Raw genomic sequence first — 24,403 nt, 5'->3', positions numbered from 1 at the left:
GTTCAGTGCTTGGACCAATTCTTTTTACTATATATATGCTCCCAATTGGTAAAATCATTAGACAGCATGGGATAAACTTCCACTGTTATGCTGACGATACTCAGCTATATTTATCCATTAACCCTGATGAACCTAATCGGTTGGGTAGATTACAGGCTTGTCTTGAGGACATAAAAAATTGGATGACTCTAAACTTTTTGCTTTTAAATCAAGACAAGACGGAAGTTCTCATCTTTGGACCAGAAATCCAGAAAAGGAAATTGCTTAGCCAATCGCCTGACCTTAATGGCATTACATTAATCTCCGCGAACAAAGCAAGGAACCTTGGTGTTATCTTTGACCAGGACATGTCATTCAAATCCCAGGTTACACAAGTTTGTAGGATTTCCTTTTTCCACCTTCGGAATATTGCTAAGATTAGAAGTATACTTTCCAGAAGTGATGCTGAAAATCTAGTTCATGCATTTATTTCATCAAGACTGGATTACTGTAATTCATTACTCTCAGGAAGTCCACAGAATGTAGTTAAAATTCTTCAGCTTGTCCAAAATGCTGCAGCTAGAGTTCTGATGAGAATTAAAAAGAGAGATCATATCTCTCCTGTCTTAGCTTCCCGACATTGGCTACCTGTTAAATTCAGAATAGATTTTACGATCCTCCTTCTCACATATAAAGCTCTTAATAATCAAGCTCCATCATACATCAGTGATCTGATTGTTCCATACGTTCCTAACCGAGCGCTTCGCTCTCAGACTGCAGGTCTACTGGTGATTCCAAGAATATCTAAAATTAGGATGGGAGGCAGATCTTTTAGTTATCAGGCTCCTTTCCTGTGGAACCAGCTCCCAGCCTTAGTCCGTGAGGCAGACACTTTGTCTACATTTAAGAATAGGCTTAAAACATTTTTATTTGATAGGGCCTATGGTTAAAATCTTATGTTAGCCTAAATCTGGACAAGTGGGGGAGTACAGGGAGGTGGAGTGTACAGTCGGTAAAGACGGCTCTCCCTTGCCCTGCCTCCAACATGCCTACATCTAAATAGGATAGATTATCCAGAGTTATCTCTGTAGTTATGCTGCTATAGGCTTAGACTGCTGGAGGATACACTGACCACTTCTCACACTCTACTTCTTTCTTCTACAGTCTGCTCTTTGTACTATTTTGTGCAATTTCAGCTGTTAACTTTATTTTCTCTGTAAGTGTTTTTCTCCCCAGAAGAAGCTACAATGACGTTCTGCTGAGCTGTGGTGGCCTCATGGAGGGGGCCATCGACTAGCACACTGCTGCTAACTACTTAAACATTCTCTCTCTCCTGATAATAACTTTTTGGTTTCCTTGACTTTTGATGTGCTAATACTAGTTTATCCGTTTAATTATAGATCCACTAGGATAAATACAATAAAGTTTATCTTTCACCAAATAGAATATTTACTAAGACAGCATAATATAACTGTAGACACATTACTTGTCCGTGTGTGTGTGTGTGTGTGTGTGTGTGTGTGTGTGTGTGTGTGTGTGTGTCTGCTCTGTCTTCTCGATCCCCAGTGAGTCGTGGAGGATGGCTGCTTATACTGAGCCAGGATTCTCTGAAGGTTTCTTCCTGTTAAAAGGAATCATCATCAGCTGATAGGGAGCTAAAGAGGCGAATGTTTTCATCCAAGTGCATCACGGCCCGCAGATTCGCTGCTGCACGCGTGGACCTGCAGCTTTGATCTTCTTGGCGTGACAGAGAGACATTCTGAAGGTCCGCTCACCCGTTCACCGCTCAGACGTCACAATCTTCTACCATCCTAGATCATCCAACATCATCCTACTATAACCTGTTTCTGCTCATTTCTTTCGTCCCGCTGTAACACTGGTTACATCAGTCTCAGACGTCATGGGCGCTCAGGTGCTATTAGAACTACCTGTGTGTCATTACCACCCAGCTTCAGCTCTTCTGTGTTTGGGTCCTCCATCAGATTTGTGCTTCTTCTAGTGTCATTTTATAGGACTTTTATTTATTTAGCCATTATTAGATTGCCAGCAACAGAAATGCTACTAAAAACACACAATTATGTGAAGCTAGAAAACTTAGAATACTGTTCAAAATTGCATTTATTTTAGTAATTTAAGTAGACTGAGAGACCATTTAAAGGCTCGGGAACCTTACAGGTGTTTCTATTTGCAGTTATAAATTTTAGCTGATTGGGGTCTTGTTAAATATCACACAGTGACCTTTTAACAAATTAATTTCAATAATTCAGTTTTATAAAAACCATTTGGAAATACATTTTATTATGTTCCAGTCATTAGTCATTTATATTTCAGTATTGTAGTCATTTATAGTAAATTAATTAAGTTTAGTTAAGAGCGGAACCCATTTTTCTTGCATTCTTTAATGAAAAAAGTAATGAAATAGTTATATTTTTTTTGGTAATGAGTTACTTTTATAATCTTGTAACTCCGTAAGTAACTGAGTTACATTTTGACAAAGTAATCAGTAACTTATTACGTTTTTAAAGTAACGTTCCCCACACTGTAAATGAGACCCCTGTTCTTTATCAAATGCATAGCACTTTGTAGCGTCATATGGTCAGAGGTGTCTAAACATTTACAACACAGACCAGAATTGCTGTGTTGGAAAGGCCTAGCCTTGAAATCTAGACGGACAGTAGCAGAAGCAAACTTTTTGATGGCTTGCCAGGCTAGAAAAGGCACACGAAATCATTAGACATAAAAAGATTCTCATATGTTCACTTAAAGCGTCAGAGTCTTTGGATTTAAGGGTGAGGGCCTCGAGGGCCGGTATCCAGCACGTTTTGATTTTAACTCTGCTTCAACACACCTGATTTCAATCAGCAGGTAATTAACAGGCTTCCACAGAGCCTGACGAACTGCTGCACAGGCGATTCAACCACTGAATCTAGTGTGTTGGACTAGAGAAACCTAAAACGTGCTGGATACAGGCCCTCGAGGCCCAGAATTGAGTACCCATGGGTTGGCTGGTCTTAAAAATAACTTTTAGTTGATTGTGGTCACTCTTTCTTTAGTCAAGTCGTATAAATGATTCTTAAAAGTCTGCTTTTAGTAAACGTCAGTGAGGATTTTTGGTTTGTTTTACTGTGTAACTAGAAATGGGGTTAATTGCAACAAATACTTTGTATAATGCCTAATCTTTTTTTGTTCAATTGTTTTAAAACTGTTTACATTTTTGTTTCATATAAATTAAATAAAAATGTCTATTTGGGTATGTTCCTGTGTGATTCTCATTCTCACTGATGAAAAGACTCAAACTGTGCTAAAAACGTTTAATCACATCAACATCAGAAGGTGTTAATATAAACATTTACAGCCAAGTAGACAGTTAGATTGCTTCAGTCCATTTCATGTTGTTTCCTGCTGTCCATGTGGAGGAGCTAGAGGGACATTTACCTCACTGTCACCCCTGGAACCCTGAAAAACTCTTGTTTACCACAAAGGTTGTAATTAGAGTCTTACTTAAGGAAGATAAAGAGTTATTGAACAATGTTCAGAGCAGATGAGTCACTGATCTGTTTGATAAAATACATTTCCACATCAGCATATTTTAAAATCACTTGTTTGAAGCTTTGTGAGCAAAAACTCCAGTCAGCAGAAAATAAAACTAAACCAAGATGGAAAAGATGGAGAAGACTCTGAGGAGAAACAGTTTCTTCATCAAGTAAATGAAAAACCAAGCAAGAGCATAAAATCATTGCAGCACAGTGGTTAAGTAGGAATATGACAGCCCAGCTCATCCAGACCTTTGTTGTTCCTACTTGGTGGAGCTTTATGTGCGGTGAGGGATGGAACGCATGCAGAAAATACCCAGAAGCTACAGACTGTGGATATCTTATTAAACTCCTGCTCTTTTAGTGTACTGATTCAAACAGATTGAGCCTATAAATCTTAAATGCATCTCAAAAACAATTATAAACACTAAATTAAAGATAATAAGATAGGCGCTTGATCCCTGCAGGGAAGTGACATTGTTATTGTTTTATTTAAAGGGACAAAAGAAAAGCCGTATTTTGGCTAGAACGTGTAATGACCGTGTGATAAAAGAGACCTTGAAATGGATCAAAAGAAAAGACAGAAGAACCAAAAGAAGATATGAAACTGAGAATGCTCAAAGTGTTAATCTGGAAAAAACAACTAAAGTATAAAGGGACGTGTGCGTATGTTATGAACCAGAAGTGAAACAAACCAACCTGATGGGGTAATGAGGAAACAAGGCCAATTAAATAAAGAATGATAAAGTGAATACAGAATGAACCTCCTTCATTTATTGTGTGTGTTGGATATTAATCTGGCTCAAGCCTCACATTTATTTAATAACTGGTTTTCAATTTAAGTAAATTCAAATATTATTTTTTGTAGCCTCAGATCATCTCAATGAGTTCTATATTTAAGTACAATGGCAAGATTACGCAAATACAGAGACCTTCATCAAACCCTGATCAAATCACATTAAAGGAAGAAACAGCGTGGGCTGTAATAGGAATATTCACTAGCACTTTGCCTAAATAACAATGAAAAATGTTTCAAGATTTGATTTGATAAGAGCCAAATTATCAGGGAATAGAATCCTAACATCAGGTGGACTGTTTTATTACAAATGGCCATTAATAAAAGCACTAAAGCATGGACATACAAGTGTAGTCAATGTTTACTCACATGTTGCGGCCTGTTAATGTTGTGGGGAGTGTATGACAAAATTCAAAGAAACCAAAATCAAAAGTTAAATATTTTTAATTACTCTGGCGGCTATTTGACCGCTCTTCTTGGCAGAATCAGTAGCGTTAATTTAACTTGTGGTTTCTTGGCACAAACATGTCTTTTTAGCAAAGTTTCCAAACTTTCTAAAGTTTATGGCCATTCCGGAAGCTTAAGTCAGCCTGTGTTATCCAGTCGTGTTTCATGTGCTTGGGGCCATTGTGCTTTTGCACACCCCATTACGTTACCACCACCTAAAAATAAGTAAATGTGACCAAAATAACTTAGTGTGAGCTTAATCATTAAATAATTATTTTATTCTTATTCTGATTAAACAATTTAGAGTGGCCATATCATTGAAAATCCACTTTTTGGAGCTTTTTACCATGTGGTATTGTTATTTTCTCATGAAATGATTAAAGCTGGGTTTATTTTTCATTTGGGTAGGAATAGGCCATGTGGCCTAAATCTGTATCACAATATAGTATTTTCTTTTATTCATTTTTGCCAAAATGACTATTTTTGAACATTCTCACATAGAAAGAAAACAATCTTTTATATAGCGCCTCTCAAGATAAAAATCACGAGGTGCTTCACAAAAACAAAAAAATGAATGTACCCAAAAAATAAAAGTATAAAATGATAAAAAATAAATTTTTACAAAAATGTTTAAAAGAAGAGAAAAAACAAATGTAAGGAAAGCTGCCGTTTTATCGGAGAGGGCGTAGTGCAGGGGTGGGCAATTATTTTTTCCATGGGGCCACATGAGAAATAGAAAATATTGTGGAGGGCCGCAGGCCAAAAGGCTGAAGTCAATTATGCATAATATTAATGGTATTTCTTTATAAAAAGCAGTAAATACCATTGTTTCTTCAAGCTGGTAAGAGTAGACTAAATGTTATAAATGAGCAAAAAGGAAAAAGTGAGGTTGGCTTACAAAAATGTGATTTATTCAAATTCCCCAAGGCAATGGTAAACAAAGTGTGCACATTTGGTTTTTGTTAAACATTTGTGACTTCTATTAGTTAACAGTTTCAGTCACATTCACTCCAAAACACATTCTGAGTTTCAAATATTGTTGGAAAGAGGTTCTTAGCATTCTACAGACACACAGTATTGTCTGTAAAATAAAATCACTGAACTGTGATCTTGAGAAAGAGGTTTAAAAAAAGTGTCCCAGTTCACTGCTAGTTGCCTACATTTGTGGTCCAAACACCTTATTTTGTGTTTTTAAGCAATTTTTTTCTTATTCAGTGAGAGAAATCTAGTCTCTGCTGGGCTTTAACGAGTGCATCAAAGTCAGGTTGAATGTCTGAGGTGGAGAAGCGAAGCACAGCTGACAAATGATCATCAGTGAGAGAGGATCTATACCTGGATTTTGTAAACTTCATCATTGAAAATGTTTGTTCACAAATGTAGGTAGAGCTGAAGAGAACCAACATCTTCTGAGCATGTCTCTTCAGGTTTGGAAAGTCCTCCTTAAGAGAAGAGTAGAAATCCAGCAGAGATCCTGAATCTCTGCTTTCGAGTCCCAAACCCTCTTCAGCACTTTCCCCAGGCTGAGCCATCTGACAGCTGTGTGGAGTCCTCCACAAGAGCCACAAACTGTCTGTGATTCATCGCCCGCGCCCTGATGAAGTTTATTATTTTAGTAACAACATCAGTAACACGGTTGATTTTTAGCACTGACTTGCACAACACATGTTGGTGTATAATTCAATGCAAAAACACCTATTTTTGATCTGCATCGATTTCTGTCACTTTATCTTGCATGCGTTTCAAAAGTCCGACATTTTTCCCTGTAAAGCCGGGCGTACACTGTGCGACTTTTTCACTCGCAGCGTTCAGCTTCAGCTCAAACTGTACGACTTCCCCGCAGAGCAGATCTCACGAGTCATGTGCTCACACTGTACGACCCAGTTCTCGGATGCGACCTGACTGCTCACACTGTACGTCTGGTAGCAACACGTCGGCCCTAAAAATGTGCTAAAAATAGCAGTTTTTACTCAACACGTCAGAGTTTTTTGTCTTGTTTTGCCTGTTGTCCTTCGGGAGTGCTGCTGGAGGACACACAGGGATTTATGGGGGTTGGATGAGGAAAACGAAATAAAGAAAGTGAATCTGTGTTTTGTGATCAGTTTAATTTGACACGAACACGACAAACACGCTTTCTTGACAATCTTTGTGAGTAAAAAACGTGTAGAAACAAAAACGAACAGCGTGTGTTATTAGGGAAATAGCGAGCGACAAGCGTTGATGCAGGATTGCGCGCGCATGCGCCGTGAGTGGTTCTGATACTTTTTGGGTCGCAGCTGCTCGCAGCGCCGCTTCAACAGTGCGATACCCTCACGAGGGACGAGCGAAATATTAAACACACCAGAGTGCGACCTCACGACTGCTGATCGGCGGCTGGTCACGTGGTGTTAATCGCCTCTCGTAACCCCCTGTACACTACACGACCGCTCGGCGCAAAACTCGCCCCGATGTCGTGGCTTCTCGCACGACTGGAAAATCGGCTCAAAAAAGTGAAAAAGTCGCACAGTGTACGCCCGGCTGTGACAGTCTCTCCCATTTCAATCCCAGAGTGTCCGTGCACGCATTTACCTCTGTAAAAAGATCACTCCCTGTCGTTGTCCCTCTCATCGACCGCATTGCTGCCCGCTCCTCTGTGAGCTCCGTTATCCCCCGGACAAATACGAGCAGCTGGGCTGTATCGCGGACATCACAGCTCCCGTCTAATGAGAAAAAGTCAAAACTTGCCACTTCACGTTGCAGCTGAAGCTCCAGGTTCCCCGCAATGTCCTCGATCCTCCTGGTCACGGTTCTCTGTTTTTAGCTATTTTGTGGGATATCACAGAGCTGGTCCTGGTTGCTGCATCCCTGGATGTGTGAAGCTTAGTAAAACAGCCTTGCTGCTTTTGCAACTTTGCTAGCAAAGCTTCGGATGTCCGTGCCCTCTCAGCATCAGACAAGTTCTTGTATTTTTCCGAGTGTTTCTTGTCATAATGCCGACTCAAATTGTAGTCCTTAAACACGGCAATCTCCTCCCCGCAAACCAAACACACGGTTTTACCTCCGACTTCAGTAAAAAAATACTTAGCAGTCCAATTTTTGTTGAAAATCCTGCATTCGGCATCTTTTTTTTTTTTTTTTTTTGCATGAGCGGACATTTCTCAGGCTACAATCACCATGTCAACCGCGGGCACTTGTTGCTATACGTATTGCGTCATTGTGCACGTAAAATACAACTTCAAAATAAAAGCAATGCAGCCTTAGCCCATGCATGAGGTAAAATGAGAAAATACATTTATTTTGTAATTTCCAATTAACCTTACGCGGGCCGGTCAAAGTCAACCAAAGGGCCGGATGTGGCCCGCGGGCCGTAAAATGCCCAGGTCTGGCGTAGTGCCAGTTCTGTTTCCAAGGACACTTTCTTCTCATTCGTTGTGTCATTGTGGCCAGTGATGCATTGTGGGTTACGTTATGAATGGATGGAGCTCAGGCCGCTGGAGGTGAGGTTGACTAAAACAGACCGTTTAATTTCTGGTTACAAAGACATGACTAAGGACCAAGGATAGAACCCTGTGGCACACCAAATTCATGATCAGGAAGGTAAAGAGGCGATTTCCAAATCCTACACACAAGAAATGCATTTAAAAAAACGTTTTGAGTTTTAGGAGGTGGAAATATGTGTTTTATTTCATCATAACCTAGAGAGTTTTTATGTTTTTATTGGACAGCGGAAAGCATGGATGAAATTAAAGAGGCCGAGGCTGTAATAACCAAAAAGACAAAAGAAGGACCAAAGAAGAAAGAGTTGAAAAGTCAGGATGAGGAGGAGGAACACAGCTGCTTGAGGAGGAGCCACCCAATCACACTTGGGAGGAAGAGGAGAATTAAAATCATCCAATCCAACCAGAGTCCTGAGTGTGACATCCAGCAAGACATTCCTTCAGACACAGCAGATGTTGGACACTCAAACGCTGTCCCTTCAGACAAAGACACAGACGACTCACTCCCCGCATCTCTTTCTGTCCGCTGCAGCTCTCGTCTAGCTGCTAAACCCCGACGAGTTCACAGTCTGTCCAGCAGAACTCGACACCCCCCTGCTGGATCTGACTCACCCAAACAGAATGAAGAGCAGAGCAAAGACTCAGCTGAAGGCCTAGATGTCTCTCCATCACACCCTGAGTCCGTTGTCACAGCTTGTCCTGCTGAGAAGGTCTCTGAGTTGCAACCGGAGGTCCGAGAGAGGCGGTACAGCTGTTCCAGCTGTGGTAAAAAGTTCTTCCAGATTGGTCACTTGAAGAAACATCAGTTTAGCCACACTCATGAGAAACCATTCACCTGCCAGGCCTGTGGGAAACACTACACCTCAGCAGAAAGCTTCAAAGCCCATCAGGTACAGGGAGTGGTGGTTCTGTGGATTAGTAAAACATGTATTTTTATATTGATTTTCTCTCCTCTCATTTAACTTTAACATGGATGTTCTGGTCAGAGTCATGTCAAACAACTTGGGCCCCATATGGGTTTGGAAAATTGATTTAATCCAAAAAAAAAAAAAAAAAAGCCCCAGCTTCCAAACTTTTGTATTTTTTCAGTGGCTCAGGTAATGTCTTTGAAGTGATGACACAGAGATGTTACGAGATCAAGCTGAAGGCTGATGTATTAACTGGAATGCTGTAAAATCTCAGAGATGTCATTTCTTTTCTTTCCCCAAGAGTTTAAAAATATTTTTATTTGCTATTTTCAAAGAACAACATAAAGGAGAAGCATGAAACAAATGAACAAAGAGCAGAGTTCAGTAGTCAGAAATCAGACAAGCCGCTGCTCAGGTGATATCCTCATGCTATAGTGTAGACATAAATAAGACATCAGGTTTTCTGTCATGCTAGACTAGATGCTCCATTAATAATCTGCACTTACCAGAAAGTATGATGAGGCCCAAAATGTCAGAACGTTAACCAGATTCCTGTGATTAGCACAGTTAATAAAGGAGACAGGAGAAAAACTGCCCATTATCTTTGTAAAGGTATCAGTTCTTTAGACGCAACGTGAAGAGACCGGTTTAAACTTTTAGAAATGGTCTGATGATAAATTCACTCTTATGTAAGGGTTAGGTTGTGATGCCCCAGATTATTGACAGATTACGGATTTAGCATTTTCCCAAACACCTTACCTACTTGGAATCTTAATTCCAATTCCCCCTCCCAGGTCGCTCCCAGTATCAAGGCCTAAACCTCCCTAGAGAACCTTAGAAATAGTTCTGGCATTGTAGAAGACGACACATTTCCACTTCAGTTACAGATAATTGCCAGATTTATTTTAATATTATGTGATTCATTATTGTTTTAAATGTCATTTTTAACTTCTTTTATTTTAATAATTTCTGGTCAAACGTCATTAGATTTTCAACATTAAAAAGATCTATAACGTGGATTTCCATGTGAGAAATCCTGAGTGAAAAGTCCTTTATAGTCAGGATTCTTAAAAAATGATGAAAATGTGGATTTTATTACTCAGATCTTCCATCATCTTATTTGACAGCCCTCTAGGCCAGTGTTGCTTGTTACTGAAATGAAAGGAAAGATTTTAACACAAACCAGACTCAGAACCAGAGCACTGGTGTACTGAAAAGATTGACCTCTCCCTTGTTAAAAAGCCCCAGCAGGAAACCAAAGAAGAATCAACACTCACAGCAGTGGGGCTGATCCATATTACTTAAAATAATAGAGGATTTGCTTCCAGATGAGTCACCGCGGTGAGCGTCCATTTTCCTGTCCCAACTGTGAGAAAACCTACTGTCTGAGGCGGGACCTGCAGGAGCACATGGTCCTGCACACCGGAGAGAAGCCTTACACCTGTGAGAACTGTGGCAAGTCTTATGCACGACGTCCTTCCCTGCGCGTTCATCGCCGCCTCCACTGCAGCAAGATGAGCTACACACAGTCTCCAAAGGTCATTTCAAATCATACCAGCTTTATTAAAGGGGCCATATTATGGAAAATCCACTTTTTGGAGCTTTTCACCATCTTCTATTGTCATTTCCTCATGATAAATACCCCTAAACCCTTTTTTGACTTCATTCATGCATTTTCCTGTCTCGGCTGCATTTGACTGATGTTACGATTTTTCCTACATGCAGCAGAATGTAACCCATTTGCGTCATCTGGCATTTCTTCTCCCCCTGAACCTGTTCTGGTCTCGTTCCATTCGTCCTGTCTACAAAGATGCATGTAATGGCCAGCTCAGGATATGTGTTAGACGACATGTTTTGTAACAGACTCAGTGGACCAGCGGTTAGAGTGACAGGCTGGCATATGGTTTAGCGCAGGCGCGCCTCCTGATCCCGGCAGTAACTTTTTTCTTCTATCTTTAGCTACACTTGCCAGTATTATGTTTTCCACTCTTTTTCCACTGTTTTTTCTTTGTTTGTTTAGCCAATGTGAGTCCATATGAAGTGAGTCGGAGTGTCAAATAAAATACTGCTTTGAAATGACCAAATTCAAAGATCTTTGGAGACACAACAAGTATTTTGCAGATAACAATCAATGAAACTAAAATGTAAGTAAATTTGCTGGCCATTAGGTGTGTCTTTATGGACAGGACACATGGTTTTCACAGCGGCGTTTTGTCCCCAACACAGAGATAATTTGTCAGAATATCCACTCTGGTACTGGTGCAGATTTTTTAATGACTTTCAGACTAAAACATTCTCAACCACGGCATGAAATGAATCGCTCTATACTCGCAACTCTGAAAATCTGGGCATTAGTGGTCTACTTCCAGGGGAGACAGGTTTCAGATCTGAGACTAGATTCATGGGGAGGATGACACACTCAGTTTCCATCCTCATGTTTGCAGGTCTTAACTTGCACATGAGACAGGAAAATACATGAATGTAGGCAAAAATGGGTTTCATGAGGAAATAGCAATATCACATGATCAAAAGCTCCTAAAAGTGGCTTTTCTTTGATATGGCCCCTTTAAAGTCATCAGAGATGCTTGCTGCAACTTGTTTTTTGTTTGGTCTCCCAGGTGCAGTGTTCAGTCTGCTCCAAGTTGCTGGCCAATTCGAATTCCCTGAGGAACCACATGAAGCTCCACACGGGAGAAAAGCCTCACATCTGTCAGCAATGTGGGAAGTGTTTCAGACAGAAAGGTATGTAAGGTGTGATCCTGCAGCTGCAGCAATCCGATCAGCAGTCAGCTGTGATCATTCTGATGGAGCTAGACATTTGTCTGACAGTTTATCTTGTTTAAGGCCGCCATGTTTGACCTGTAAAATAATCTGGACATTAAATCAGTTCAAAGGAAAACTCTTAAATCTGTATATGCATGAGACATATTTCATAGGTGCCAACAAGCAATCATAATAACCACGACAAACAAAATAAATAACAAATGTTAAAATATGTAAAAATGAGCTAGGTTAAATTAATGGTTCAGATTTTATAAGAGTTTTAATTGTTATCCAAACCTATGTGATTGTTTTTTTTTAATTCATCCTCAACAATAGGACTAAATCTAAATGCAGTTCACATAACAGCATCAAGGCTCTTTAAATAGAATATATCGTATTTTCCGGACTATAAGCCGCTACTTTTTCCCACGCTTTGAACCATGCGGCTTATAATGAGGTGCGGCTTTAGTCAACCAGAAAGGATGTATGCTAGAAAGTCTAATGAAGGAATGGTTAAAGGAGTGCTACGGAAAGCACCCAGGATGATTTTTTCACAGTAAAACGGCGCTGCGTGTTTTCCCAGCTTCACCCCGGGATGATGACAGCAACACGGAGAGCGACACTAACATCGCCACAGAAAAGGTATGTGACTAAGCTCTTCTGAGGCTGTTCAAGTCCGACACTGAAGAAGATGACTTCAATGGTTTCAGTGCGCAGGAGGACGATGAATAAACGAATCAATAACTTTTCCGCTTTGTTTGTTCAGTTATGTTCAGTTAAACTATGTTTTCAATTCAGTAGATATCTGCGGCTTTTAGCCCGGTGCGGCTTATATTGAGGTGTGCTCTATAGTCCGGAAATTACGGTAATAGTCTTTATTGTCATTATGTCCAGAGGCACAAAAAAAATTAAGGGTATTCTCAAATGGTAAACATGGATGTTTCCACATCTGACTGTTCATAGACCAATGTCACATGCATTACTGTTGAAGAGGATGGGTTGTATCCCTCCTGACAAAGATGTCGTCTCATTATAAACGCAGCTGTCCAGCTGAAGCTCATTCTCTTCATTCCATATGGAGCCAGTCTCCTCCCCTTGAGGTCAGCTCATGGGTGCCCTGAACAAAAATGAGTGGAAGTGAATGAATGGGGCTCTGAAACAAATTTTCTGACCTGCTGTGCCTTACGCCCTGAATCATATCTGTTATACTTCCATTTAAATGAATAAAAATGTGTCTTTAAAATTCACTGACATTAAAGGGACTTTACGGAGTTTTGAATTTTTATGCTCGCGATTGCCCCCTCAGGCCAAAAGCGTAATGGCAGCTTCAATAGTGGGTTCATGCACGAGGCGTGCATGCTGTACGTGCACACTCCTTAACAAAAATAACAGCTGAGACAGTCCCGTGTGTGTGTGTGTGTGTGTGTGTGTGTGTGTGTGTGTGTGTGTGTGTGTGTCCCGGAGGACAGAGGACAGGAGAACGCGCAGCTAATTAATTAAATAATCTGGTTATGTACCTTTCTCTTCAGCACAGCCGACAAAGGTTTAAGATGGGTCAGTCCTGCATGCGCAGATGATTCCCTTCCATTGCTTGAAAAATTGTTCCAAAATGAAAGTTGAACCCACATCTTTTTTATCTGTGAATTCAATGCCATTCGGCGAGTCTCAAATAAAAATGTGGGCATCTTACTGTAAAAAAATATACCATTAATGTAAATAAGAAACTCTAAATAAACTGTGTTCACATCTAGAATTGAACCCAGGTCTTCTGCACGAGAGTCCAACATTTTACTAGGTGAGCTAAAGCGCCAGTGACGTCTTTGTATCAGTAACTTTTATATCCTTGATGACAGCTGAAACAACTTTCAAAGAACGGTTCGGAGCGAAAGTGGCTATTTTGTTGCTAATTTGCAGGACATATCTAGACAAAAGTTCTACAGAAAGTAGCTAAGGGTCCTCAGAAATGTAGCTAGCTTTGTCACTAGGTGTTTGGAACAGCGACAAAGTCACTGAGTTGGCACTGCCTCTCTCTCTGCTGCTAAAGCTACTGATAGCAAATGCTACGGGCGATGCCTGAGCGTGAACGCGCATGAAGCAGCCTGCTCGACCCGAGCATCTCTCTTTTTCTGTGATTTTGCAGAAAAACAGGCAATCACAGTAAAAATGCCAGGGCTCATTCTACAGGACCAGGGCATTGCTGGAGAATATATGAAGAAGAAATGTATTATTTCTATACATGTTTTGGCTGTCAAACTTCCATAATGCCCCTTTAAATTTGAAATCCATGGCACATATCACACTGGATCAGAAAACAAGTTTTATTGCTCCATAGACTCTAAATCATTGTTTTGACTGTAGGGGACCCATGGACCAGAAGTAGATGGCTGTGACTTGGATGCAGATGTAGTGTAATAGTTTATGCTCTTTTATGAAAGAGGAACCATTCTACATATTAATTTGAGATATAAATTTTAATAAATTAATAACCAAATTTTATAGTTTTAAGAAGACTCAAAGGTTGTTTTCATCGATAAACTGTCGATAATATCCGTGGGTCTGTGTTTCAGTTCAATGAAGAGACAAGTTTGAAAATTAAAAGTTTTAATTCTTCAAATTAAACTAATGATTTTGAAATTGCAAGCATAGGAAACAACAATCAACATTGGCAACTTTGTTGAACAATCTTAAACAGTTGATATTTTAAACTTGCTCAAATAGACCTTGTGTTGAATGTGTGAAATTTAATAATGAGGTGAGATGAAGGCATGTGTGCGTCTGATTTTGCTTCAGGAAGAAACAGGTGTCTGAGTGAAAAGTGATGGGTTGAATAAAGGTTTTGTTGGAAAAGATGCATCAAACGCTATCTATTGTGTTCTGCCTCACCGTACGAGGACCCTCGTTCAGATCCGGAACGTCCCAGGAGGATGTTTCATCCAGGACACACCTTGGCTGGCAGAGGAGACGAAGGTGTGCGCCGATCCGGTCCAGAGATGCCCTCGGTACACGTGATGATGAAGCGTTTGCAGATGCGCTTTCTTAAGTTTAAATTACTCCGAAAATCAAAGACTCTGGACGAGTCTGCATTAGCGGTTGCAATTCAGCTATTCCTGTCTGGCTTGGCAGGAACAGCGTGGGGGTGGGGGGTGGGGAGCCGGTGGGCTCCGTTCCCCCGTTAGCGGTTGTTCACACGTCCTCTCTCTTTCGTTGTCAAACCCCGAACTGAATCATGAACTGAAAACTTACCAAAAGCCTTTCTCTTCTCAAAGCAAAACTTGTGCGTCAGAGCAAATGTGTTTTGTAGTTTACTGTGAAAGTTTGTGTGTGTGTGAGTGTTTGAGTTAGTGTTTGTGTGTGTGAAGGTCGTTACCAAACATCCTCAAAACATTACTTAATTAAGCATTGATTCATTAGTTATTATGATTACCCAAAGCATAATAATCATTCATTTGATTAAAATACATTTATAATGAGTACAATGGTAAAATTATTATTTAGCATTAATAAACAGAGGAAGTTTAAGACTTTGTTATGTTATGACTATCTTCCATGAGAACGCATCTTCTGGCACTGCAGGTGTTCAGATGTTATGGTTTGCAGCAGACTCTTGCAGACTTTATGTCGGCAAAAGTGGGTTAAAGTTCTGCGTGACCCAGCTTTGACCCAGCCGAGTCAAATGAAACCTTTGGCACAGAAAACCCATATTTCCTCACGTTAAACAGATCCTACTCACTCCCAGGAGTCCATAAATATTGTTGGACTAAATGCCAGAGGTGGAAAGAGTACTAAAATTTCCTACTTAAGTACGAGTACCAATACTTTGATCATTTTTTACTCACGTACAAGTAAAAGTACTTGCCTAAATTTTTACTCAAGTAAAAGTAAAAAGTATCGTATATAAAATGTACTCAAAGTAAGTTACTTAAATACATTTTTGTCATCATCAGTGCAAAACCACAACACCAGTTCACAACACGCTCATGTGTGCGCGCACACACGTACACACACACACACACACACACACACACACACACACACACACACACACACACACACACACACACAGACTTTGATGGAAGGATTTCTATCTAATCCGTGAGAACAGGACATGCACATTGATTGGATGAGATTTTTCTAGGATTGTACGTTTCAATTGTGATTAAAATTATTCTTTATTTTGAAAAAAAAGTTAATTTTTAGATGCCATCAGTATGTGAGGTATCTCAATGATTTCATGAAAAACTCTAACATGAGACTGTGCTCTAACCTGTCACATAACAAGCTAAGTGAAAGCCAAACATTTCAGATGGACTGTATGACAGCTGTTAACGTTGGCCCTGCCCTACTTTACCTCTACATTACAGTTCCTTTATCCATGTCCATGTAGAGCTCCTCTCTGACCTTCATGCTTATTTAGAGCAGCTGATTTTTAAAGTTAGCAGAGTTCATCCTTGGTAGTGGGTTCACTCACTCAGTTAAACCTTCACCACTGAAATCAGTTTGTTCATTCCAATCCTCCTAAATAATCCTCCAATCATCCAACTGGAATCCTTAAGGGTCCCGTAACGTCCATCCTGTCAGAATACACCTTGGGAGCCCAGGTGTTACTAGAACTAATGGTGTCTCCTCACCAGCGTGAGCCTCCAAACTGTGAAGGTTGGTCTCCAAACATGAACTTAATTCATGCATTTATCTCCTCTTGTAACACTTTAACATGTTTTAAAAGGCTTGTATCATGATATATTGTACCTATCTTTGGTCTGGGAGGTAAAACATAGAATATTATCATGAACACTGCAGAGATGTCATTATTTATGAAATAGAAGTTATTTTCCTGAGCCATTACTTCAGCCAAGATATAAGATGCATGGATTTCATGAAACCATGCTGCCTCATGCAGTCCTATATGTGTAACACACACACACACACACACACACACACACACACACACACACACACACACACACACACACACACACACACACACACACACACACTCTCTCACACACACACACACACACACACACTCACACACACACACACACACACACACACTCACACACACACACACGTACACACTGCAGCATGTTAAAATCTTCTGAATGACTAATTAAACTACATTGAACTACTTTTGTAATAATTTAATCTCTTATTCTGGAGTAAAATAAAGAAACAAGCTAAATCATCATAAATCTGTGGCATCAAGGAGCAACTTCTGAGTTCAAACACAGGGATGGAGCACAATGTTTACACCTGAACAGTATCAGGATGTTTTACCTCACATATGCCTGCTGGTCTTCTGTTTTATGAGCAAAGTGCTGAGAATCCACTTGTTAGGAGCGCTAAACGTTATTTTGCCACTTCCGTGCAGAGTGGTTGGGGAAACACATTTCAAACATGGAACCGAGTCCGGCTACAGAGCCGAGCAGAATTCTGATGACGTCACACCGGTGCGCAAAGGTGCAGGTTCCAACCCACAGGAGAGGAGGGAGAGAGGAGGTAAACAGCGAGTGAATCACAGGGACTATGATGTCTTTGAGCAAAAGTGTACACCCATGCCCTCCACGGTTTAGACGCAGCGCTCATGCTGGTGTCTCTTTCTGTTCCTGCTACACGCAATGTTTTTAATTTATTAAGCCTATAATTTATTTTTACTCAGTAACGGATATGATTTAAAATGTAGCGAATTACAATTCTTTTTTTAAAACTTAAGTAAAAGTAAAATGTAAAGTGATGAAGTACAGATTTTAAAAACGACTTCAAAAGTATAAATATACAAAAAAAGCTACTCAATTACAGTAACATGAGTAAATGTAATTCATTACTTTCCACCTCTGCTAAATGCACATTACAATGGGATAGCTTCTTTTCATGTGCAACGCCTTGTTTAAACAAAGTAAGGCAAAGCGGATTAGAAAATAGCTTTTTAACCCCATTGACTTGCGTTCATTTTTTTTTTGTTTGTTTTTCTAGGGACCCATGTGCCGACTGGAAAGGGAGGAGACTTAGGCTCCCTATAATTGACTTGCTTTGGCTGCCATCTTGAATTTGGTTGACTCCAAACATTGAGCAATCGTTGATGCACATCTTATCATGACTCAGTGTTTGTTAAATTAAATTATGAGAATTTATGCACGCATACACACACGCACGCACACACACACGCACGCACGCACACACACACACACACACACACACACACACACACACACACACACTTAGAAAATTATGCTAATTTGATGTTGGATGATTCATCACTGACAGCCAAAAGTACTTTTAGTTAATATTTATTTTATTTAAAAATGGAAAATAATGCTAGAGGACAGTTGGTAGCTTCAAAAGCATTCATAAAATGTTAGACTCAGTAAAATGTCAATATTATCATGTATATTATTGCCATGAACTCAGAATAAGATTACTTGTGTAAAAGTCACAGTCAGCTAGAAATTTACCAATGTTTTCTTATATAAGTAAACATATCTGCTTCAGGAGCGTCTACGTGTTTTTGTGACATTCATGACTTTAATTAGTTTTATGAGCCAAAGCAGCTGTGAGATTGTTATTGTGTGTATATAACTAAAGAGCTGATAACCTTGACTGATCTCTGCAATCTCAAAAGACACTTTTTTTTTCTATTTCTGATGTGATTTGCTGCTATGATACTTTATTAGGAGGAAAACAACTTAATGAATAATTTGGATGCATCGCCCCTTTGATTAAAAGGATGATGGTCTAGACGGTCGCTCCCCTTATAAATACCTCTCCTTTCATATTATCTTCCTGTCATCAAGTAGATAGTCAGTTTTCCTCTCTATAGGAACATCCCAACAAACATTGGTCTGACGCCGACGTGGTGTCCACGTCCAAAAATGGTCGCGGTAGGACGGCCCGAATTTGTAAAAAAAATAAATTAATTAACAGAGCATGTCTCAGAAATCCATTCAGATACATTTGTATGTGCCTACAGTTATTTGTATAATTATTATTTTGACAATTACTTAAGTATAGTTCAACATAGCATTCCAGCAAATATTGGTCCAATGGCAACGCCGTGTCCACGGTCAAAAATAGTCGCGGTAGGACCCTACAAAACATTGGTCCGGCGGAGACGTGGTGTCCACGGTCAAAAATGAGGATGGTCCAAATAAAAAAAAAAAGTTAACATAACATTTCCTAAAAATCCACTCAAATTTGTAGTTACATGTTTAATTGTTACGTGTAATTCACGTCCAGAAAAGACGTCGGTTCAACTTTCATTTTGGAACTATTTTTCAACTATGATGGGACCGACGTTGTTTCACCGTTGATTAAACGTCCGAATGTTTGTTGGGATGCAGCAACTTTGGCGACACATTAAAGAGATTTGAGCAAAAAATCTTAAAGCTTTTCAAAATAAAACAACACTGAAGATATTTTCTATTTTGGTGCAGACGTTTGCTGACCTCCTGACTCTACTTTTCATGTTATTATTACAAGGTTTGTTATTATCTCACTCATAAACAAGATTAACAAAACATGCCTGTACCACTGGCAGATTTGAGTCAGGTCACCAGGGGATGGTGTTGCCATGGCAACCCAGGGAAGAACACTATGATTCTATGAACTCAGGTGAAATAAACTTGCTTGCTGTCCTGCGGTGGTTTACTTCAGGTGACTGATGTCGCATTTGCTCAGAGATAGATTAGTCAGGGATCTTTTTAGCTTATCTTTACTTTGGTGTTGCAAACGCAACATCCCTTATAAAGAGCCACCAGTGTTGCCACAGTTACCTTGAAATCGTAATCTGATTACTGACTACTGATTACTCCTTCCAAAAGTGACTTAGTTACTTTACTGATTCATTCATTTAAAAAGTAACTAAGTTAGATTACGAGTTACTTTATTTGTTACGTTTAGCATTTACCAAAAACACTCTCCACTGCCTCAACATAAAAACTACAACTGGTTTTGCCAACACTCACTTTATTGCAAGTGTTTTTTAACAGTAATGTCAACAAAGTATCTTCTTACATTTTAAGTTGAACTTAAAACCTGATGCCTGACATAATGCATGTTTGTATAAAAATAAGATTAAAAAATAGTCTTTCTTGACCTCACTTAAAATAAATAGTATTCATAAAAAAAATAAATACACAGAGCCAGCACAGAGCAGGGTTTCCCCCAGTGCTTTATAAGCCTGGCAGGCCGCCAGGCTTTGCTTGTCCACCCGCCAGGCTAAGCGTCATGCCCCGCCCCCCTCCCAGACCCTATTGTGTCCGCTGACACGAACGGCGCAGCGAAACTAGAGCCCTCCATCAGCTGATACTGGTGAGAAACAGCAGCGGAATGTGTGTAACCCCCCCATCCCCGCTCTCATAGAGGAGCGCTGCAGGACACAGCGCGCGTCCCCCCCCCCGACGGCCGAACCCGCCAGGCTTAACTCATTTTCTGGGGGAAACCCTGCAAAGTGTACAACGAACCTTAATATTTAACTAATCCAAACTCAAAATAGTGACGATATATTTCCAGCTAGAAAATGCACCTCTCTCTCCTCCCGCCATTGTTGCTCACACTGTAGTACGTCCCTAGCTGGCGCTGCTTGGTAGGTGAGAACAAAAACATCCCGTGAACTGTCGCATTCGAGACCGTTCTATTGTTTGGTAAAGCAGTATACTGCTTCCCATGTACGTGGAAAGTCCGCGTTGATTGGGTAAATGCATTATGCATGGCTGATCTTGGCTCTGCCCCTGCCGTGTTAGTTTTCCGTTGCTCAGGATTTTCTTAAGCAGAAAAAATTCAGAGTAAAGGACAAAATAACTCACAATGGCTTGAACAAGTAACTTTAATTTGTTAACTAATGTGGAAATAGTAACGCGGTAGATTAGTCATTACCAAGAAATGACTATATTAGAGTAACGTGCTACTTTGTAACGCGTTACTGGCATCACTGAGAGCCACATACATTTAAAAGGAACTTACTTCCAACCCATAGTTGAATCCTTTTTGCTGTTTTTCACTTGTTTTTAAATTTAAATAAAATGTGTTGTTTATTGTTAAAAATGCAAAACATTCAGTGTAGATTGTAACTAATACCTGACGGTACTTTACTTTTTGGACTTAAAGCCTAATGTCACTGTTTAAAGAGACTGATCTAAAATTCTTAATGGTTTCATTTGTTTGTTTTCTTATTCCTTTGTTCGCTCCTTGTTTCCTTACCCGAGGACACCTGCTTTAGTGACTGACTCAGACATTTAATGATGTTGACTTGATGTACCGCCACGCAGCGCTGACTTGACATGATACATGATGGTTTGAAGCAATGCATTCTGGTCCGACATTCTTCCATCCTGCAGAATGTTGCTGTGGCACGCAGCTTTAAGAGCTTGTGGCAGTGAGGAGACTGTGCTTAGGGCAGCTGCTCTCCTCTGTGAGGCTCTGTCTGGTGTTTAGTTCACATCTGTTCTCTCTTATTGTTACCTCCCCTAAAGGGGGTGGTGTGTGTTTAGCGCCCTTCTTTGACAGCTCTTTATTCGTACATACGGACACTGGAGTCTTCATTTCCTGCAGAAACACTGTTAATGATTTTGTTGTCACTGAGGAAAAGAACAAATGCTGTCAGTTTTACTGTCTTTTCTTCCTCTTTGTGATGTGATTCTATAGCACACGCTTAAAAAAAGAGCTAAACACAAGTTTAACTTTGACTGTTTTCATTGATCATAAAGCTTGTTACTTAGTGCATTTGTATCAGAAAATAAAGATTTTATTAATTTTCACGGGTGTGTGGAGCAACTCATCTGATTTTAAGAAAAAGACCCAAAACTGAAGGAAGACAGTCACTTTATGTGGAGGAGGTAGAGGAGAAGTCATCATAGCTCAGCTCCATATATATTAAGTTGTGTTGAAATACATTTAAAAATTAGTTTTATTCATATATATAAATACACACATTCACCTAATACATTAAGACAGGTCATGTGATCTAAACTGCTATCTTCACTAGTAAAAAAAAAAAAACCATTTAGCGTTTTAATCCAATCTGAACAGTAAACCATGTCTTGCAGGTCGTGTGTCAAACCCATTGTATGAGATGTTGGGAAACTGCTAAAATCATTTTCAAAGTTTGACCCAATTGGTTTCATTTCATCACGTTTCACCATAAGATGACCTGAGTGGAAAACGTGTCATGAAAGGCAGCGGGTGACAGGCTTTGATTCAAGGAATGAAAGGCTTTTGAAATATGATTATTTTGAGCATATGTGTGTAATAATAATCCTATTACTGACAAAAGTGTGGACATTTAAATCCATCAAATTCTTAACTAATATGATAAAATAAATAAATAGTCATCTGAAACAAAAACCTGTCACGTTAAAGTTTGTGTTTCTGTCTGTAAACCCGTTGCTGTTGCATTGATGAGTTAATTTTTGCCGTAGAAGAAAAATTCATCTGAGAAAAAACTTCCAGCTGTGATCAATTACTGCAGCCTGCCATCCGTCAAACTGGCAGCATAATTTTTTTTGTTTAAAGGCAAATTTTCTCACATTATTGGACTGATACATAATCATTTGAGTCCTCCTCTCTTTGTCGCCTCCCCCTCCACCCTAACATGTTTGGTCTTGGTCTGTCTGTCCGCCTCAGGGAACCTAGAGTACCATTTGAGACTTCACAGAGGAGAGAGGCCGTTTCCCTGCCTCGAGTGCAGCCAGGCTTTCACCCAGAAGCTTGATCTCCAGCGACACATGTTCTCCCACACCAAAGGGGGATTTCTCTGCAGCTTCTGTGGGAAGTCTCTGAGGGACCCCCACAGCCTGAGGTACCACGAGAGGCTGCACACTGGAGAGAGACCCTATTGCTGCTCTGTCTGCGGGAAAGGTGATAATCTGAAACGGAAAATGTAAAAAGAGAATCTATTTAGTTTGTAGAAGAGCTAAATAACAAGACAGTTTTCTACTTCATTCCATGAGGAATTTAGATCAGGCCAGGTTCCTCCTATAGGAAGACCGGTGCTCTTATCAGTGGAGCATGACGGCAAACTAAAGCTGCAGGATAAAAAGTCTTCAAACTGTTCAGTAAAAAGAACATTTTTCTATGTTCCTGAACAAAAACAGAGCTGTGAAAAAAAGATTGGTCCCCTTTTTGGTTTTAGTCCACACGTAACAGTTTCAGCTCATTTCATATTTATTTAAATTGCATATAATGGGATTTGAGTATAGTTGGAGGTACAGTGAGCTTTTAAAATGTGTGATATTTTGCAGTTTCATATATATATATATATATATATATATATATGGACTGCCTGTCCAAAATAAGTTGCCACCTGGATTTAACTAAGCAAATAGGTTGGGGCTTCCTATTGGATAAGTACTGCATGGGTGATTATCTTTCAGCTGACAACATGTTATTTAACCCCAACTGGTGCAATGAGTTTCTTCTCATTTCTTAAACAACCATGTGGAAAGACACATCTGGTGGTCGTGGAAAAGATGTTAGTCTGTTTGAGAAGGGTCAGATCATCGGCATGCATCAGTCAGAGAAAACATCTAAGGAGATTGCAGATTGCATTTGTAGCAATACACCAGCTACACTGGGTTCACCCACACCACTCAGACCACACAGCTTGCAGGTTCAACTCTGTATTAGGCTCTCCTGGTCTGACCTACACACTCCTAGTGCTCGTCCCAGGTCTCAGGGCAATCAGACTCTTCTCCTGGTGATCGGCCTCAGGTGTGCTCCGCCACAGCATTATTAAATAATAATAATAATAATAATAATAATAATAATAATACATTTTATTTCAAAGCGCCTTTCAGGACACCCAAGGTCACTTTACAGAAAACAGGTAATTAAAGACTGATGAGTCCAGATAGACCCTGTTCCAGAGTGATGGTGCATCAGGGTAAGAAGAGAGGCATCATGCCGAGTGCCTACTGTACAAGCCTGTGGGGGCAGTGCTATGATCTGGGGTTGCTGCAGTTGTTCAGGTCTATGTTCTTCAACAGGATGTGCTCCAAGAATGAGGTCAGCTGACTACCTGATTATACTGAATGGCCAGGTTATTCCATCTTCCCTGACGGCACGGGCATATTCCAAAATGACAACGCCAGGATTCGATGGGCTCCAGTAGTGAGAAAGTGGTTCAGGGAGCATGACGCATCATTTTTACATATGTATTGGCCACCACAGAGTCCAGACCTTAGCCACATCATTGGGATGTGCTGGAGAAGGCTTTGTGCAGCTCTACCATCATCAATACAAGGTTTTAGTGACACATTAATGCAACACTGGATGGAAATAAATCTTGTGACGTCTGCAGAAGCTTATCGAAACAACGCCACATCGGATATGTCGTAATCAAAAGTTCAAGGCAACAAACTACTAGAGTGACCTTTGTTTAATTTTATTGGGTTTTTTTTTTTTGGTGGAGACTTTTTTTTGTCCAGGCAGTGCACTTACACACATTTTTGTCTCTGACTTTGTTCTTTCATCCAATAATTAGGAGATTTGGAGCAGAAAAAAGTGCAGTTGAGA

At 40.0% G+C, this 24,403-nt stretch overlaps 1 protein-coding gene across 3 annotated transcripts in view; it reads left to right on the top strand.

Moving 5' to 3' along the window:
- Positions 1–7,865: 7,865 nt before the first annotated feature.
- LOC139061540 (gastrula zinc finger protein XlCGF57.1-like) overlaps positions 7,866–24,403 on the top strand; it is a 41,208-nt gene continuing 24,670 nt past the window's right edge. Inside the window, exons 1-5 of one of the 3 annotated variants that reach the window (XM_070554688.1) lie at positions 7,866–9,118; positions 10,465–10,674; positions 11,755–11,878; positions 12,483–12,541; positions 22,514–22,656. In XM_070554688.1, coding sequence (XP_070410789.1) covers positions 8,465–9,118; positions 10,465–10,674; positions 11,755–11,878; positions 12,483–12,541; positions 22,514–22,522 — 1,056 coding nt within the window. In that variant the 5' untranslated portion in view covers positions 7,866–8,464 and the 3' untranslated portion in view covers positions 22,523–22,656. Of the gene's footprint in view, positions 9,119–10,464; positions 10,675–11,754; positions 11,879–12,482; positions 12,542–22,513; positions 22,748–24,403 lie in introns of those variants that run through there. The other 2 variants (XM_070554686.1, XM_070554687.1) reach the window with 2 other exon arrangements.

This window comes from Nothobranchius furzeri, chromosome 9, assembly GCF_043380555.1.
Source record: "Nothobranchius furzeri strain GRZ-AD chromosome 9, NfurGRZ-RIMD1, whole genome shotgun sequence".
Classification (NCBI taxonomy): Eukaryota; Metazoa; Chordata; class Actinopteri; order Cyprinodontiformes; family Nothobranchiidae; genus Nothobranchius; species Nothobranchius furzeri.
Note: the sequence above shows the minus strand (reverse complement) of the source record. Positions and strands in the feature narration are given on the sequence as shown.